Source organism: Arvicola amphibius, chromosome 5, assembly GCF_903992535.2.
Source record: "Arvicola amphibius chromosome 5, mArvAmp1.2, whole genome shotgun sequence".
In the NCBI taxonomy this organism is placed as follows: Eukaryota; Metazoa; Chordata; class Mammalia; order Rodentia; family Cricetidae; genus Arvicola; species Arvicola amphibius.
Window position 1 is genome coordinate 120,910,561 of NC_052051.1, and position 18,741 is coordinate 120,929,301.

Here is an 18,741-nt window from a genome sequence, read left to right on the forward strand (position 1 = left end):
AGGGCCTGGCAGCCAATCCAGAGCTGAGGACCTGTACCAGCTGCTCCAATCAGTGCCCCCACCCCCACTGCTGTGGCTCAGTTAAGAGGCAGGGTGTCCTGGGCCAAAGGGATGGCAGCATAACTAATTGCCAATGAGGGGCAATGGATTCTTTCTCTAGAAATGCTGGCAAGAAGCTCAGCCCATGGGTGAAGAGCCCAAGATCTTGGTAGGACACTGGCCAGAACTGTTCTGCCAACTCTCATTGGATGGCACCAGTTCTAGAAAGACTTAGAGCTCCTGATGCCCCAGGGTGACAGGAAACCAGAGCTTTTTGCCAGTGTCTAAGCTGGCTTTGCCATGGTCATCTCCTGTTCCAGCTCCCACCAGCATGGGTGACCCAGTAAGGACTTTTACCACTCTTGAGATCAGGGATCATCATGTACTGATAAAGGCTGCCTTTCCAATAAAGTCCAGCCCACAGGACTTCTACACAAACGAAAGCCACCATTCTCCGCAGAGACTGGCTATCTATCATCCGGAGAGGTAATTACTAACTGAACTCTGCTGCCATGTTCTCAGGGCCCTGTGAGGTATCCCTCTAGGTGGGCCCAACAAATAAAAACTGCGGCACACCTTCATGGCCATCAGCTCCTGCATCAGCACAGCATTCTCCAGGTCCAGCCTCTGACTGTCACCCCTGGGCTTGACGTCATAGCTGAGTGGGTCGATGTGGATGCTCTCCAGCTCCAGCATGGTCAGCTTGACGGCAGCTCTGTCGTTCTTGAGCTGCTGGATATAATCCTTCAGCCTCTGCTCGTCTTCTTTAGTGAACTCCGTGTCACAGCTGCTGGCTGTAGAGCTGGTGGTGCTGAGGGGCAGAGAGAAAGCCCACATTTCAGAGTCATCACCACGAGACCTCATCTCCTCTCTGCAACTTTATTTAGGGCAGTCCATAAAAAGGAAACACATACACGCGAAAGAGAGAGAGGGGGAGAGAGAGAGGGGGAGGGAGGGAGGGAGGGGGGGAGGGATACTGAAAGTACATTTTAGATCATGATGTAGACCCTAAAACTGAATCCTAAGATACTAATTCCCCAGAAGTAAAGACATGTATACAAAACTGTTTCCTATAATAATGTGATATAAGGTAAAGTTATCATATGACAGAATGCATAAAAAAAGAGCAAACAATGTGAATGTTAAAGATAATTGTGATGATAAGAGAGATAGCTTGAGTGAGGAAAGATACTTTTGTATATGTATGTGTGTGTGTGTGTGTGTATATACACACACACATACATACATATACAAGTGATATGGGGAACAGGGCTTAAAAATGGGAGCTATAGAACCTATGTCCATGACCTATAAATTGGGTGTCCTCCTGACATACAGAAACCCCAGGGAGTGATAGAGTCCCTGCAGGGGTGGAAGTGGAAAGGAATGACCTGGAAGGAATGTGGTAGGCTGGCAATGCCTGGTGCTTAGGATGCAATGGAAAACAAGTGTGGGGTGGCTCATAGGTTAAGAGCACTGGCTGCTCTTCCAGAGGTCCTGAGTTCAATTCCCAGCAACTACATGGTGGCTCACAGCCATCTGTAAGGAGATCTGGTGCCCTTTTCTGGCCTGCAGGCAGACATATAGGCAGAACACTGTATACCTAATAAATAACAAATCTTTAAAGAAAAGAAAAAAAGAAAAGCAAGTGTGTACAGCATGGTAGCATGTTGACAATAGATGTCTCCAGACTGCCACAGCCCAGTCTCAAGGACTCAGGCTAATTCTGAGGGCCACTGGCAGCCCATGCCGCATGGTGACTTGGCACGTGATGCCAGACATAAGGCATTCCCAGCTGAACATGGACCGGTGGTGGCCCAGACCGTTTCTGGGAAACCAAATCACCATGAAAGGGAGACTTGAGATAGTTGTAGCCTGCTGTGCCTACTGACTCAGGAGAAAGACCACAGGTTTCGCTGCTTTCGCTATTCCTTTCTAGCGAGAGATCACTCCTGCAACTGGCTTGGGACTGATGGCAGAAGGGCAAGCAGGGTCTACACAGCCCTCAACAAGATAATCTGAATCGGTGGCATCGCCTGCTGTTATAGGGAAGCTCAAGCGAAGAGACAGTGAGGGCCTGGTTGACTCGGATGGCTGTAGTGTTAAGAGCCTTCTACAGCGCCATCTCATTCCACAGCTCCGCCCTTTCCTTCCTGTAAGCTTGTTCTGTGTGTGTGTGTGTGTGTGTGTGTGTGTGTGTGTGTGTGTGTGTGTGTTTGTGTGTGTGTGTGTTTGTGTGTGTGTGTGTGTTGTGAGAGTGACTGTCACATGAGCTCAGCATACACAGTTGCCATAGCCTTCAGATGAGACGGCTTCCCATGCGAAAACCCCTTCCACTCTGTCTGTGTCTGATCGTCATAGTAAAGCAGGTTTGGCCTGTTCTGAGAGGTCACGGAGCACAGTGACTAATGTCTGCCCCTAAGGAGGTCAAGCCTTGGAGGGTACCCTTCAACTCTTCCCTTACTTTCAGAAGGTGAAATTATTTACAACACAGCCAGGGCAGTTCTCAGCATATGATACATCACTGAAAAGGCAAAGCCAGCTGGCGAGTTGGCTCAGGAATGAGGAACACTTGTTGCTCTCCTAAAGGACCTGAGTTTGATTCCTAGCACCCACGCGATGCTTCACAACCATCTGTAACTTTGGCGGCAGGGGATCAGAACTAACATCTGTGGGCCGCAAGCGTGCATGTAGCGCACGTACATACATGCAGGCACAGCACTCGAACACCTAAGTCGAAAAAGCCAAAGCCAACTGCGGTAGCTCAGGTTTATAGTCTCAGCTACTCTGGAGACAGAGGCAGGAAGATTTCTAGAATCTAGGAGCTGAAAGGCAGTTTACACAAGATAATAAGATGATGATATAAGAGAAACAAGGCTTCCGGAGTGAGTAGGGTAGGGGCTGGAGCTATGCTGCTCATCCCACTGTCCCACACGAGGTAGAGGCCACCTAGGGGGGTTGGGTGGCCTTAAGTCTGAGAACAACTTCTAGGATGGGAAGCTCCTGGGGGTGTCCCTACTTGGTTTGTCTCTGCAGGGCTTCTCACTGGCCCATTCTAAGGAACTGCGCACCTTGGATAAGGTACAGTTGCTTCATGAACAAGACGAGCCTGGCCATCAGACTGAACACTCTCAGGTACTGCGTAGGGAGTTTGCTACGCCATCTAGCTGGGCTGCAGTACTCAGGCACTTTTAAGACACCTGTTGAGCTGATACTGCAAGGGTCTATTTTAGATGCTAGACAGTTATGTTGGTAGAGGAGTATAGTCAACATATACGTCCATTGAAGGCCTGGAAAGGAAAAAAAAATCTGCCTCTAGACAACCCCGGACAAAGGATTCAACAAAAGTTCTTCCTTTGGGGCTCTGAACATCCCAACACTCCAGCCTCTATATTCAAATTCCTAAAGCTCACTGCATGTGTCTATGTGTGGACATATGTACTGCTGTATTTAAAAGGACACATGTAGCTGCTTCTATAGGTCATATCTACCGACATCTCCAATTGGCTCTTTTCCTTTGCACAAATCTCAGGCGGAGTGCCACACTCACTGGGGACCCAAGCATCTTACACACTGGAGTTACACACTCACTCGGGACCCAAGCATCTTACATACTGTAGAATTCTTGTTTCCTGACTGGGACATAGCATTAATGCTTTCTTTGTAAAGTTATGATAACAATTAAACAAAGTGAAATGTAAGGTACTTAAATCAGCATATTGTAAGCACTCAATAAACATAGCTATTATTTATTTCAGAAATATCAGGGTGCTTACCATAGGGTACCTTTCTAGGTCCTGAAAACCTTTATGGGACTCATGTTCTAGTAGCAGAGATAAGCAAATGGCATTATATAGGACAGCTGACATGACGTGCACCGTGACAGAAAGTGAAATGCGAGGCTTGGGAAATCCAAAGTTGGGATGGGTTTATTATCTGAAATAGCAAACGGGAAGGCCTGTGTGATAATGTTACAACCCGCTAGACCTAAAGGAGGCAAGAACAAGAGCCGCATGGACATTTGGAGGGAGGCTGATCAGAATTGAGCATGCAGAACACACAGAACTCGCAAACAGCAAGCTTGGCCAGCAAGGAGGAGTTACGGCCAATGTAGAGTCAACCAGAGGGTCTGCAGCCAAGTGTCACAACACAAAAGGTTTATAAAGACATTCCCTATCTTCTCTAGGGTTAGAATGGATGTGACTTTGGGTGCTTGTGAGAGGAGCCCTGGTCAGATTTGCATGTCCATCTCTCTCCTGTCTGCTGAGGAAAGATGAAGTGGGCAAGGAAAAGGCACCCGAGGTTCCCGGAGGGACCACTCCAACAATCGTGGGGGAGATGGCAGAAGCTTGGAGTAAATGAGAGCAGAAAGAGTGGGGGAAAGATAAGAATAGGGATCACTGTGTGCTGTGTTTTAGAAAGAATGAGAAGGAAGTAATGCCACCTCCCAGGCAGAAGCCTCAGCGCTGCCCCTAACAACCTCTGGCAATCCCTAAGAACCTCTAACAACCATGCATGCTGTGGAAGGAATCAGGGCAGGGCCAGGCAGACCTGCAATATGGGGTATGGTAGAGCAAGTCCTGCAGAATACGCCACTTGCCTGTCTGCAAACAGTTCAGCGGTAAACATGCCACACATATTGACCCCTGCAGGTAGGGCGCACCTCCTGGCACTCAGCAGTGGCAAAGGGACAGAAGGTGAGGGTTCCCCAGGTGAAGGGCAACAGAATTCAAGTCAGCTCGGGAGGCAGCATTGTTCACCAGGCATTCCACAGGGTGGAGCGTGGAGACTGCTCCCTGGATCCCAGGCTTTACACACAATGAGGCAAGAGAAACAACAGGGCCTCTCTCTGCCAGGCAGCTGGGAGGCAGCCTCAGCGTCAGCAATGAAATCTCTCCCCACTACACCACCTTAACTGGGGGAGGGGGAGTACAAGCCAGTCCTTTCATTAAAAAGTTATCGCCGGGCGGTGGTGGCGCATGCCTTTAATCCCAGCACTCGGGAGGCAGAGGCAGGCGGATCTCTGTGAGTTCGAGACCAGCCTGGTCTACAAGAGCTAGTTCCAGGACAGGCTCCAAAGCTACAGAGAAACCCTGTCTCGAAAAAACCAAAAAAAAAAAAAAAAAATTATCAAATCAAATACTGAGAATCATCAACATCCATGTGCCAGCCACCCATGTGACACTTGGGCGTCTTATCTCCAGACTGCTTGTTTTGGAACTATGATATTGATAGCTAACACAACCTTGCTAACTTTTATTTCCAAATAGGAACTGCAAAATTCAAAGAGTTCAAAGTTAGGGTTCTCTGGCTTTTCTGTCTAAAGGGACAGTATGGAAGAATTTCTATCCTGTGGGGCTGATCTGCCCCACCAGCCCTCAGACACTCTCTGAGGTAGTGGCAGTCTCACGAGGCTTGTTTTAGGGTGGCACTCCCTTCGCCCAACACCCACAGTGCCAAGACTTCTGAGAGTGGAAGGGATGACAACACTCTGTTCCTTAAGACAGACTCCATGCTGTGCCTGCCACCAGAATGGCAACAAATGGAAACTCAGCAGACAACCAACTGGGCTGGCCTCACATTTTCCTAGGGGTGGGGCTGCTGTGTACTGAGCCCCTCAGGTGGATGCTCACAATTGCTGGCAGGTCTCTGAAGCCAGTCACACCTGCACAGCCTTCTTTTGGCACGCCCTAGCCTTACGGCCCAGAGGGAATTGCCTAACTTATTCTGGCTGCAGTCAACAGGAACACTGGTGGCTCCCACCTCCCAGAGTGAGGGAAGGTGGTACCTACCCAGTGTGCATTCTGGGTGAGGAACAAGGACAAGAGACACTCTGCTGGCTGGCAGCAGCGTGAAGATACCCACCACCAGCCTCAGTGTCCCCTGGAGGTCAGACACCTGCCACCATGCAGAAAAGCTGCAATAGAGGAGGAAAAGACAAGAAGTTGGTTCTCCATGGCCTCAGAGATCTGGAAGAATATTAGTAGGCAGAGAGTATCCAGTTTCGTCATCTCCTGAGGCTTATGGTTGGTCACTGGCCAAAAAGGACAGTTTTGGTTTCTACTGTCTTTGCTATACATGAAGAATAAAAAAGTACAGAATATCCCGGTCCACACATCCTACCCTATTGGGAGCTAAGAGCTTGCACTGCTCTTCCTCCGAGAAAGCTGAATTTCAAGGCAAGCACCACGGCCCACGCCAGGACAGCCTAGCTCTCTTTCCTCCCTTCCAGGACACCAGCAGGGAGCAGATCAGGCGAAGGTAATTACAACTCTGCTTCATGCCCTTAATGTTCCACAGCCCAATTTGATTATGATAATGGTAAAGAAGGAGAAGCCACTGGCCCTTCCTCCGGCCTCCCGGGGGCTGCTGTGGGCCGCTCGGCGAGGGCTAAGTCATCCATTACCTCTCCCCGCTTGGAATGCAGGATGAGCTCAGCTGTCAGGGGGAATAAATCACTTTCTGGAGGCTGGAGGTGCTCTGAGAGCAGGATGGAAGGCAAATCTGCAGATGAAGAGCCCGGGCATGCTCAGCACATTAGCCTGCGTTTAGCTCTAGTTTTCTAAGGAGCCAGACAAGAGCCACAAAATTCAAAGAGTTCTAAGTTAGGGTTCTCTGGCTTTTCTGTCTAAAGGGACAGTATGGAAGAATTTCTATCCTGGGGGGTTTCTTTCGGTGCTGTTCTGATACAGCACCAATCAAGTTACCTTAGTCTGCAACAGCTAATTGCCAGAACGTCCTACCACAAACTCACTGCTCAAGCTGCTGGCCACAGTTCAGGAGAGGTACATGACTGCCAGACTCAAAAACAAAAACAAAGCTGGGCAGAAGTGGCTCACACCTTTAATCCCAGCACTCGGGAGGCGGAGGCAAGCGGATCTCTGAGTTCGGGACCAGACTGGTCTATAAGAGCTAGTTCCAAGACAGGCTCCAAAGCTACAGAGAAACCGTCTCAACACCCCCCCCCCAATCAAAAATATACTCTTACCCTCTGCCTACCCACAAACCCCTGCCTCTACCTGTTCTGCTGTCCAACACACCATTCAAATTAGCTCTAGACACCAAATGCCATTTCTTCTGTTCCTCTGCACTAGGTGGCATCTCTGACTCCGAAATGACCCATCCTGGTCACCAAAAGAACCAGATGGCCCCGCCCCCAGAAGGGCTTTTCTTATGGCACTAACAAACCAGTTAGCCATGGATATAAATACAGGCTGAAGCCAATTTTCTGCCATCTAGAAAGGCTGCTGCAGCAAGAGGAAAATGTCAGCCAGCACAGAACCACAAAGGTGGGATGCAGAGCCTCATGTGTGGCTGCTCACCTGCAGGACCTGTCACCCGGAAGTATGGCAGCCCTGTGCCTTTAGTTGGCATTTTTCTCATGCTAGCCTTTCAATCAGCACCCCTCTTAAGCTGTTTTACGTATTTCTATCCTTTGCAGCCCCAAATCATAATTTATCAAGCACCAGTGATATTATGGAATTCTATCCCAAAGTATTACCCAGTGTCCCGGTGGGGATTCTAGGATGGAAACTACGAGATTGTGTACTGTGCATTTTGTAATGTTAGGGTGTTAACTGTTGTCTTTTAAAATGGGTGAATGGCTTCAACTGGTTCCTAAAGCTAGGGCTTAAGCAGGAGGAGAAAAGTACAGGAAGCACTTCATGTAGCTACTGTAGTTACATGACCAGAAGAAGGAAGGAGACTAGGACTCGATCACTGTGTTTCAGATGGGTACTGGCGCTCACTAACACTAGCAAGCATCAATCTCCCGCACTTAGAACACTCTCTCCCGATTCCTGGGCAGAAGAGCCTCTCTTTTTCTAAAATATGGCACTATAACAACCAGTCCTGTGTGACTCTCATTCCTTGAAGCTTGCTACTGAGGGTTGCAGAGACCTGGTCTAACTAGATTCCAGGCCATTACATCAGACAGTTTGCCACTGCTCTAATCCATTCTTCCCCATGTAACTTTATCTTAACTGGGGCTAGTATAGACGGTGCAGGCCAGGTCCTTCTGGTCCTCTACAGGCCTCCACTGCAATTTGGGCATCATACCCCAGATAGCATGCTGGCCAGCCAGCATCCTATGTACCCAAGGCAGGAAGCAGCTTCACAGCAAGACTAAATCACCCTTCACCGATTGCACATGCCTGTGCCCATTTTATACTGAAATGAAAGAGCCTCCATTCCATTTTCTAGGAGGGCACACTTGCTATGGCTTTTCTGTGCTTTCGTGGATTTGTATCCATGAGCACACTTCCACAGAATGAGCAGAAAACACAGTGCTTGGCACATAGGCTAGGCTGCTTGCTAAGGCCTAGCTCTACTCACTGGCAATCTAGTCTATTTGCCTCTCTGCGTGTTATGTGTTGCTAAAGCTATGGATTCAATCAGCATTGCCCGGCTACTCCATCCATTAAGACAACCGGGCTTTCCAATGGATCTGTAGCTGTAATTTTCAAACGTGAGATGTTTTCTTTTTTCTTTCATGCTGGGGTCCCGCCAAGGGCATCAGCTGAGAGGTGATATCATACAGATCCTTTTTGCTGGGTAACTAACCCTCTGCTGCTCCTTCCTAAAGCCATTAACCCTCCTGTCCTCTGGAGCTGTCAGCCCCCTCGGGGGACCTGACCTGAGCATTCTTTCCTGAGCCCTTGGGTAGCACTGATGGACAGGCTGGCTGACTGCACATCTTACCAGGTGGTCACAGTGGGAGGGAAGGGGTGTCCTGGGCCACACAAAGCTCTGGCTCAGAAAGCTCCATTTTCCTAGGACAGTGCTTGAGCCAGAATTCCAACACCTATAAATAAAACTACTGAGACTATTGTAAGCTGATGGCTAGGAGCTTTGTTCCAAACCTACGTTTAGCATAAGATAATCCAACTGTTTCTGTTTTATGGTTATAAAGAGCCACATGAATGCCCTGTGTGTTCTTCTGTACAGGTTCTGAACTGCTGTGACAAGGGCAGGGGGGAAGTGACATTTTAGTGGAATCAGAGTTAAAAACCCATGTTTGATGGAAGATTCATTTGAAACTAAAATTTGTTAAAGAACCCCTCTGTCCTCTCTCACACACATGTGTGGGGATGAGCATGTTGGCATGTGTGTGGGCATCTTCCTTGACCTGTCCCTATCTCCTGAGCACAAGGATCCTGGGCAGGCTTCATGCTTGCTCGGCATCTTAATGAACTCTGGTGTGAACCTGGGTCCTCATGCTTCTGCAGGGCTTTAGCCACTGAGCCTGTTCATGGCCCCACATGGCCAGTCTTTAGTGAGCTCATTCTTGAAAGCTGAGTCTGTGTCTGACTTTCTCTCAACCTAGAGAATTACAAGATCAACAATTCAATTTCTTAAGAAAATAGTCTAACAATCAAGCTTACCTATACTTTAAACATCTCCTGTAACAAGTATTCAAGATCAGTTCTCCCTCAGAAGGCTAGAGAATTGTCCTCACTTTGACAATTAAGCAAGACATTTCCTGTTAACCCAACTCTTAACATTCACTGATTCAACAGAAGACTCTCACTGACAAGCTGAGCACTGAATATCTACTCAAACATGGAAATTATAGATTATAAGTACCTGCGGACATCATGGAAAGGGGCACAGGCTTCTTATTTAAAAACAGAAGAATATGGTTTTAAAGGAAAAATTATAATCTATGTGCTGCCAAATAAGACAATTGCTGCTTAAGCGTGGAAGAAATAAGCCCCTTGTGTTTGTAGGCTGCTGACCAAGTGTGGGATTGAGACTGTATTTTCTCTGGGGGCATGGGGTTTAGTCTATGAATACAGATAAATTGAAGCAAGTGGTTGGTTCCCTACAGGGGGAGAGAGAAACATCAAATTGCTTTCAGGCACCAAGAGAACATCGGTCCTTTTGCTTTAGCATTGGGCATCCCACTGATCTGTATGAAGCTCTCGCCACTTGTATGTAAGCAGACTGTTTTATAATGAATGAGATCTAATGTTGCGGAGTGGGAGGAATATTGTGCTTGCTGCTGAAGTTCTAGATTTCCCTCTTGGCAGGCAAGTCACTTACACATCTCTAAGTCAAAGTGTTCTCACCTGTGAAAATGGGGTGACTCACCCTCGGCTTTCCATATCTGAACGTCCAATAAGAATCTAACAACCGCATTCTAGTCTGAGAACGGGCGTGTAAGGGGAAGGAGTGCATTACAGCCGCTAGAGTTTGGTGACAAGAAATGATAAACAAGCTACCAGGGACTTCATTCCAGTGTCCTACTCCCACCCAGGAAGATCAGCTGCACCTACTCCCACCCAGAAGATCAGCTGCACCAGTGACATTGCTTAGAGTCTCCGCTGCTCTCTTTGCTGACTTCTTCATTGCTGCTAAGAGCCCACTTATTCAGAGATGGTAGATCTGACCTCAGGTTCACGATCAAGTGCCCGCCTAGGAGGTGCGGTAAATACATCTGCACTTGAGGAACGAGATGAGAGGCCAGCCTCTTACCATAGAAGAGCTTTTCAAGGACAGAGGTGCAAGGAGAGATAGTGGGATCTGAAACGAGACCCAGGTAGACCGGGTCTAAGCAGTGGGCCGTAGCCCCTCCAGGTAATTCCTGGAAACAGAGACTACTAAGGAAATAGGACAGAGAGACGAGCACCAGGCAGAGAGTAGGCTCATTTGCCATCTCTATCATTCACAACGTGCCTGTGCACATTCGACTTTCTACAGTTGACAGCCCTGTCTCCCTGGACCGTTCTTTCCACATGGGCATAATAACCTTCCAGCCCTCCTCAGATATCTCCTAGGATAGAACAGACTGTGAGCATGAAGCAACCCTGCCTTATCCCAGCCACACAGTCCCCCACAGTGGACGCGTGAGAAGCCCGCCCCAGGCAGAGGAGTCCCAGGGAAGAACACCTAGTAGTACCTGGTATGGCTGTTGGAGGACAGGCTCTCCCAGGGCTGGACGCTGCAGCCGGCCACTGCGAAGGCTCCCCCGCAGCTGCCATCCAGCTTCATCAGCAGGGCTTTGGCGGCATTCTCCGCAGTCTTCCGGCAGTCGTGAGCCCGCTTGAGCATCTGCGTGATATTCTCGTCCCCTGACTGGTCTCCTACAGCACAGAGAAGCCAATGGGTTAATGGATGCAGGAAGGAGTCAGGAAGGCCCAGGTTATGCTCCTGTAATTGGTTCTCAGTTACTGAGGATGGGATGTATAGGGAGGGCTGAGGAGGCCTGCAGGCTGGGCTAGTGGGGGAACTGAGAGGGGTGGGAAGGCGTTCCTCTGAGTGGGTGCCATAGTTCTCATGGACAGTGGTGTTGTAGGAATTTATTCAGCCAATAGCCTCTTGGATACTGGTCCTCAAGGGTGTGGTCTGAGGTACTATAAGCACAGACAGGAAGCCTTCTCGCACCTTGCTCCCTCTTGGCTGGTTGTCGGAATTCGGTTCACAGCTACCATTGCCCACAGAGGCCCACAGCTCTCTACCCTTATTGTGAGTTTTTTCCCCTAAATAAATAAATACTTGCTTTCTTTTATTCTGGGCCCTTGTGGACCTCCTTAATTATGCTACACAGTATGATCTCCACCATCAGCATCGAGTTAACTTCCCACATTTCTAAGCTGCTGCATCTGTTCCTGCTTAGGCACATGTCTCCTGTGCAGGGGAGCTTTAGGAGTGAGGGCAGGGAGGAACTGGGACACAATGCCACATTGCCACCCACCAACAACACTGTCAGAGTCACATGCAGGGCAACAGGGACACGACAAGTAGTTCAAGCTGAAATTGGAGCATTTTCTGTATCGATACTGTTCCTCTTGGCCTGGTCGAGCGGGCTGACTCAGATGGCTCCAGAAGCTGAGCTGACAGGGCTAGGCCAGGACACAGGAGTACAGGAAGTATAAAGCCAAGATAATGAAGTTGGTCCCTGCTCAAGATAGTCACGTTCTCGGTGTGGCTTTTAAAACTGTGATGGAAAAGATAGAACTATGGGGACATTACAAAGCTCAGTGGGGTTTCGAAGATGACCTTATCAGTCAAGAACCTGCCATGCAAGCATGAGGGTATGACTTTAAATAATCAGTGACCTTGTAAAAGCTGGGTGTAGTGGCACACATCTGTAATTCCAGCACCAAAGAGGAGCTGGAGAGGAGAGAGGCAGATTCCCAGTGGTTGATGGACAGTCAGCCTATGCCCCCCACTCCAAATATGAGGTGGTGATATGTGCTTTTAAGTCTACAACTAGGGAGGCAGAGGCAGAGACAGGCCAATCTCTTCTTGAGTTCAAGCTGGTCTACATAGCAAGTTCCATGCCACCCAAGGGCTATATAGTGAGATCCTATCTGAAACATTAATTAATCAGGAGAACATGTTAGGTGGTGACACTTAACTCTGACCTTGACCTCTGGTTTCCACTTGCACACACACAAATGCATGCATGCCCATCCATGCAAGTGCATGTACCCACTCATAGGAACCTGTACATATACTGTCCACAAACACACACAAAAAAGTTCAAAGGCAGATCACTTGCCTATTTGGTAAAAGGCACTGGGGTTTGACTCTTAGAACTTGGAAGGAAGGAAGGAGGGAGGGAGGGAGGGAGGGAGGGAGGGAGGGAGGGAGGGAGGGAGGGAGGGAGGGAAAGAGAGAGAAAGAGAGAGAGAGGGATGGATGAATGGAAACGAAAAAGAAACAAAAATAGTGGCTCTTAAGGATTGGGAGAGAAGAGTAAGAAAGGAATGGAAAGGAATGAGAAGGCACAGCTTAAAGAGTCTTCACAAGATGGCAGCTCCAGCACAAACTACATATGATGCTATGGTGGTGGGTTCTCATCATTGTTCACTTGCCACACCCAAGGAGTTTCCAACAGAGAGTAAGCTCTAATAGACACCAGGAACTTCAGACAACAAAGACTCTGGTATATGTCATTTATAATGGAGAAGGCTAGGCATACACCTGCATGGGACATCTATGCACTTCCTCTCACCTTTCCTGGGAACTGAAATCTACTTGCCGGTCGTCTGAATAAGAATGGCACCCATAGGTGCATGCATTTAAATAGGAGTGGCATTACTTGAAAGGATTAAAAAGATTAGGAAGCTTGACCTTGTTGCTGGGGCGGTGGTGGGGGGGGGGGGTAATTTGAGGCTTCAAAGATCCAAGCCAGGCCCAGTGTACCCAGTCTCTCTCTCCTCTCCTTCTTTCCTTCCCCCTACACCCCTGTCTCTTTGGGATCAGGATGTGTCTCTCAGTTACTGCTCCAGTGCCATGTGTGTCACCACGCTCCCCACCATGATGACAATGACTGAACCTCTGAACCTGTACAGGCAGCCCCAAATCAAATGCTATCTTTCCTCAGAGTTGCCTTGGTCATGGTGTCTCTTCACAGCAACAGAACAGTGACTAAGACAGTACTCTAAAGAATAAAGGCTTCAGCCGGGCGGTGGTGGCGCACGCCTTTAATCCCAGCACTCGGGAGGCAGAGGCAGGCGGATCTCTGTGAGTTCGAGACCAGCCTGGTCTACAAGAGCTAGTTCCAGGACAGGCTCCAAAGCCACAGAGAAACCCTGTCTCGAAAAACCAAAAAAAAAAAAAAAAAAAAAAAAAAGAATAAAGGCTTCAAAACCATACAAAAACTGTGGCTGCCAAACAAACCGCTGGCTTGCTATCCATCCAGCACAGATCTGTGTTTTCCTCATGAAACTCTGGATAGTGAACATTAGAAACATAAATGTGGTTGGGTGCAGTGGTAGAGGCTGGGCTACATTCGGCTCCTTTACCCTTCGTGCCCACTGCTGAGCCCCAAAGACACTCCTTCGGTTTCCCGAGGCTCAGTTTGAGAACCACTGGGCTAAACCTTCTGGAATGAACACAATGAGTGCCTGTGCAATCCATAACAAACAAAGGCAACCACAGTAATTGACACTGTGAGTAGAATGCCACAAACTAGCTCTTGCTTATGCAGCACGATGGGCAGAGGGACGGACCAACTGCCACTGTCAGCAGCTATGAAAATTAGGCACTGCTTAGCACTATGGAGAATAATGCGGATAATAATAGGGAGAACACTCTTCAGTATGGCGTGGTTCCCGTACTGAGAATAGATCCCACACACTGATTTTCAGCCATTTTCGCCACGTTTCTTTTTTCCACTAGGAATTTTACATACACCTCACCAGCTGAACTGTTCTCTGTACTCTGTTCTAAAGTAGGCATGGTATCTTCGTCTAAATGCATACAGGAGTTACCTGGGATAAGGGAGACATGAACACTTCATTATTATTGCAAATGGTTTAAATGTTGATTTGTTTAAGCCCTTTCAACTCCTACCAAGTAACTGTCCCGTGTAGGCCTAATAAAGATGCTTTTTGCTCATGGAAATAGGTTAAGACATCTTGTGATACAAACTAGAACATGGTTGATTTTTTTTCTCTCCTTTAATTGATGGTTTTCTTAATACATATTAAAAAAAAAACTTGACAGCAAGCCAAGATCATTTTAGGATCTGTTTCATATGAGGAGTAAAATTTTATGGTTCAGTTAAAAGACCTGAAAAAAATGAGGTTTCTAATGGAAATGTTGGCAGAGTTTCTGTTTCTGGGCTGGGCCAGGCAGTGGGGATGGAACCAGAGGGTGGAGCGGAGGAATGAAGGGTGGCCACCAATCCCAAGGATGAGTGCTCTCTTCTTAGAAAGCCTGGGTATAAGAAAGGACAGGACTGCTCAGCTTCTTCTCATCTTCAGGTTTGATGCTGATCCCTGAGGGCATCAAAACCAAGGGAGGAAAATCCCGACTGTCCTTATAAATGTGGCAATAGAGAGGTGGTAGGGATGGGGAGTTCACTCAGAAGGAGTCTGGGGAGTAGCCTCTGTGGTATTGTGTCCTGGAGAAAGAAGGCCAACAGGAAGCGCATGGCCATTAACAGCTGTCCGCCTATTACCTCTCCCCTCTTCTAGCTTCCAGCTCAGAGCAACTTCCTGACAGCCTGGGGGCCATACATGGGGACACCTGGCCTGCCCTTATTGCCTGCCTTGGAAGATTTGGGGAACAGCGGCTCATTTGAGTTTATTGTCTTGTTATTACATCTCCCAGAAGGCCACTCCTACAACGCATAGGTGAGCTTGTGTCCAGGGCACACTAAGGGGACAGCAAGCTTCCTTCCTCTCCAGCATTGTACTGTGTGGTCTCCTCACACCAGGGCAGGCCCTGCGCTGTTAGTGGCTGAGCTTTAGTGACATCGTGAAGAAGCCTACATGCCCTTTCTCCTTATTGCATGTGCTGGTCCATTTAACAGCACTGTGATCCCCACTCCCTCTGCTCCTACCGTCAGCCCAGGAGAATCCATTTCCTAAGAGAGCTTGTTTGTTTTAACTTGTCTGTGATCCTGTTTCCACTCCAGTTCTTGCTTCATTCAACGTAAACAATTTACCCACTCAGTCATGAGGGAAAATGGAAAACACACTTGACAAGCAGATTTCGTGTTCCTGGGAGACAATGCCAGCAGCCATGCAGACAAGATGGGAAGTAGCACAGAGGGAACTCAGAGGACACTTACCAGGGGAGGAGCCCACGCCAGCTGCCCGGAATTGCCCCAGGATGAGGCTCTGCTCGCTCTCAGCCAGTGCCAGTAGGAGTTCATAGGCTTCTATGCACTGTTCACTGCAATAAAAGCACAGCATGGCATCAGCCCTGGCAAGGAATGGACCACCTTCATCACTGAGCCACTGCAGCTGGGTGCCTGCCTCAGCCTCCCTACCCATAAAGTGAGGAATAGTCCACATAGAAGTGCTCCCTGGATATACTAGTCGCTTGCTGTTATGTCAATCCTTTTAAGAAAAAGAAAAGAAAAAGAAAAAAAAAACCCTAAGTTCTAGAAAAATACATAAGAAAAAAAGGGAGGGTCAAACTGGTTGTCCTTTTGATGACCACTTGAAAGAAACACATGACACACCTATATGGTACTTCATCTCTACAGTAGCCTCTCTTGAGCCTGCATCCCAGAATGTATATTCTCCTTCTGGCCCCTGGACTCTAGCAGGGTTAGCCTCTGTAACTTAGGGAAGCACTAGGCTCTCAAAACACCATGACTTCCATCTTGATCAAATTGCCCCACTTCCCTTTCTCTCTCGGGTATTTTTCTCTGATGGACAGTGGGGCCCCTATCCATCATACTGGGCCTCCATATGGAGAGAGTCAGGTGGAGTGGAACTAAGACTTCTAGCCTGCAGCCAGGGGTAACTGAGGCCTTTGAACAGACAGAGTCGGCTTGAAAGGAGGTCCTAGAACCCCAGCCAAACTTTCAGAAATTGTAGCCCTCGTGGTCACGTGACCTTCGGAACTGGCCAGGAGGCCAAAGGCTTGGCAAAGCTAGCTAAGTCACCCACAGATGCCTGACCCTCATAACTGTCATGCAATCCTCAGTAGTTATTAAAACTCCCCTACGGAGATAATCATTTTTACCTATATGTGTACTGTACAGTAGACAATGGCTATATGATGTGGGATTCCCCTTTGTATGCTCTGAATATGTTTTATTGCCATTGGTTAATAAAGAAGCTGCTTTCAGTCAATGGCTTAACAGAGTAAAGCTAGGCAGAAAATCCAACAGAGATGGAGAGAGAATAGGCAGAGTCAGGGAGACGTCACGTAGTTGCCAGAGGAGAAAGATGCTAGCTGGTAGCCGGAACCTTGCCAGTAGGCCACGAGCCTCATAATAAGATATAAAACAATAGAAATAGGTTAATTTAAGTTGCAAGTGCTAGCTAGAAATATGCTTAAGTGATTGGCCAAGCCGTGCTTTAATTAATACAGTTTATGTGTGGTTATTTCAGGTCTAGGTGGCTGGGAAATGAATGAGCAGCCTCCGCCAACAACTATATGTAGCTATTTTAAGTTAAATCAAAGGGAAAGATTCTAACAACCTTTCAGTGGCTATATTTTACATGTGCGATCATCATGTGGTTGCCAGTTACCACGGTACTGAGCACAAACAGAAAAATGGCCATATCACCCCTGAAAGTGCAAATACAGACTTCTACAAAAGCCTCATGAAATGCCGTCAGGTTGCATATGAGTCTGAGCTTAGATGTTCAAGAAAAGGAAAAAGTCATTCTTCTCCATGCCCATCATCCACTGAGTATACATTAACAGTCTCTGCTAGGCATGACAGGGCACAATCATCAGTCTGAGGCAGAGATACTGTCACACACACACACACACACACAGCGGTCCCTTTCCACTGTGCTGTAATACACACAGACCTATGTCTAGACAGGAGGCAGACAGAACACACAGACCTGACACTCTTGTGGTCAGGACAAGAGACTAGCCGCAGCAAGGCTTCGTGATGAGTTTCTCCAAGCTGAAGAAGGGAAATATTGCTTTATCTCCATTCAGCTGGGGCACCATCTGTTTTTGGTTGTTTTCAAGTTCATCGCCCTTCCCCAGGAGTTAAAGAAGAGGGTCAGCCCACCAGTTGGCAATGCTGGCAGCGCCCTACAAAGACACCCAGGCAGAAGATGCCGGGCTAGTTCATCCTTTAGGATGTGCTTGTGTGCAGCCCTCTACGACCAAAGGCGGTGGATGGTCCATATTGAAGGCTGTTGAAGAGCTCGTGGTTTGCTTGGGAACCTGAAAATCAGTATGACCGCTCTCCTGTTTTGGTCTCACTATGGTGGCTGACTTTGTTTTTGAAGCAACAATAGTTTCTTAAGACTATACCAACATTGTCTTACACAAATAACATTGGTAAAAGGTACCAAGAATAAGATACCATCATCTACTCTGACTTTGGCAACCAGCTTATGAGGTAACACTAACAAACTCTAGTAGAAAACAGCAACAAAGAGTTTCATAACCTTAAAAAGGGAGAGATTTAAACATGAGAAATTGAGCCAGAGAAACTGATCAGTGAGTAAAGGTACTTCCCACCAAGCCTGACAACCTTTCACCTCGGGACCCGGGAGTGGAACTGACTTCTCCAAACAGTCCTCTGACCTCCACATGTGTGCCATGGTGCAAAACCCATCACCCTGTCCTCTGACCTTCCTACGTGTGCCAAGGTGCAAAACCTATCACCCAAATCGATAAATACGCGTAATTTTCAAAAAACTAAAAAACAAGCAAGCAAACAAATAATATCAAAACTGGTGAGTATGGAAAAGTGTTATTACTCATAAATAATTAACTGTAGGCTTTTAAATTCACTTTTTTTTTCTTTCTTCTTTGAGACAGAGTCTCACGATGTAGCTCTGGCTATCCTAGAATTTGCTATGTAGACTTGCCTCTGCCACTAAGTGCTGAGATAAAGGTATGTGCCCGCTAAGCCTTTAACAAACTGGCTTATTTTTAAAGGAAGCCAATGGGTGGCATGCCTGAAGAGCCATGAGGCTACTCATGTCTTCTGGGACCTATAATTCCTGCTTCAGGAGCTTTATCCCAAGGAAATTATTCAAAAGACTAAAAGTCTTACCTATGTTAGGCTATTTACTGTTGAATTATATTAATGTCTGATGTATTCAAAGGTCTTTTAGAAAAACAAGCAAAGTTAAAGGCATATAATCTGCAAGGGATTCAGCCATCCACAATCAATGTAGACTATTAGGAGTATTTAAAAACTAGGCCAGGCCCATGTGAGACCTTCACAGATTAAAGCCAGACAGGCTCTCAACCAACACTGAAAGCGGAAGTGGACATGGGCTCCACATCCCTAACCAAGAAGCTATCGGC

General features: G+C 47.6%; 1 protein-coding gene across 7 annotated transcripts in view; it reads right to left on the reverse strand.

The window, feature by feature from the left end:
- Mcc (MCC regulator of WNT signaling pathway) overlaps positions 1-18,741 on the reverse strand; it is a 292,443-nt gene that overhangs the window by 18,858 nt on the left and 254,844 nt on the right. For all 7 annotated transcript variants that reach the window (XM_038330393.1, XM_038330388.1, XM_038330391.1 and 4 more), the window contains 3 exons: positions 15,569-15,672; positions 10,940-11,123; positions 616-850 (listed from right to left, as the gene is read on the reverse strand). In XM_038330393.1, the coding sequence (XP_038186321.1) occupies positions 616-850; positions 10,940-11,123; positions 15,569-15,672 (523 nt within the window). The remainder of the gene's footprint in view (positions 1-615; positions 851-10,939; positions 11,124-15,568; positions 15,673-18,741) is intronic.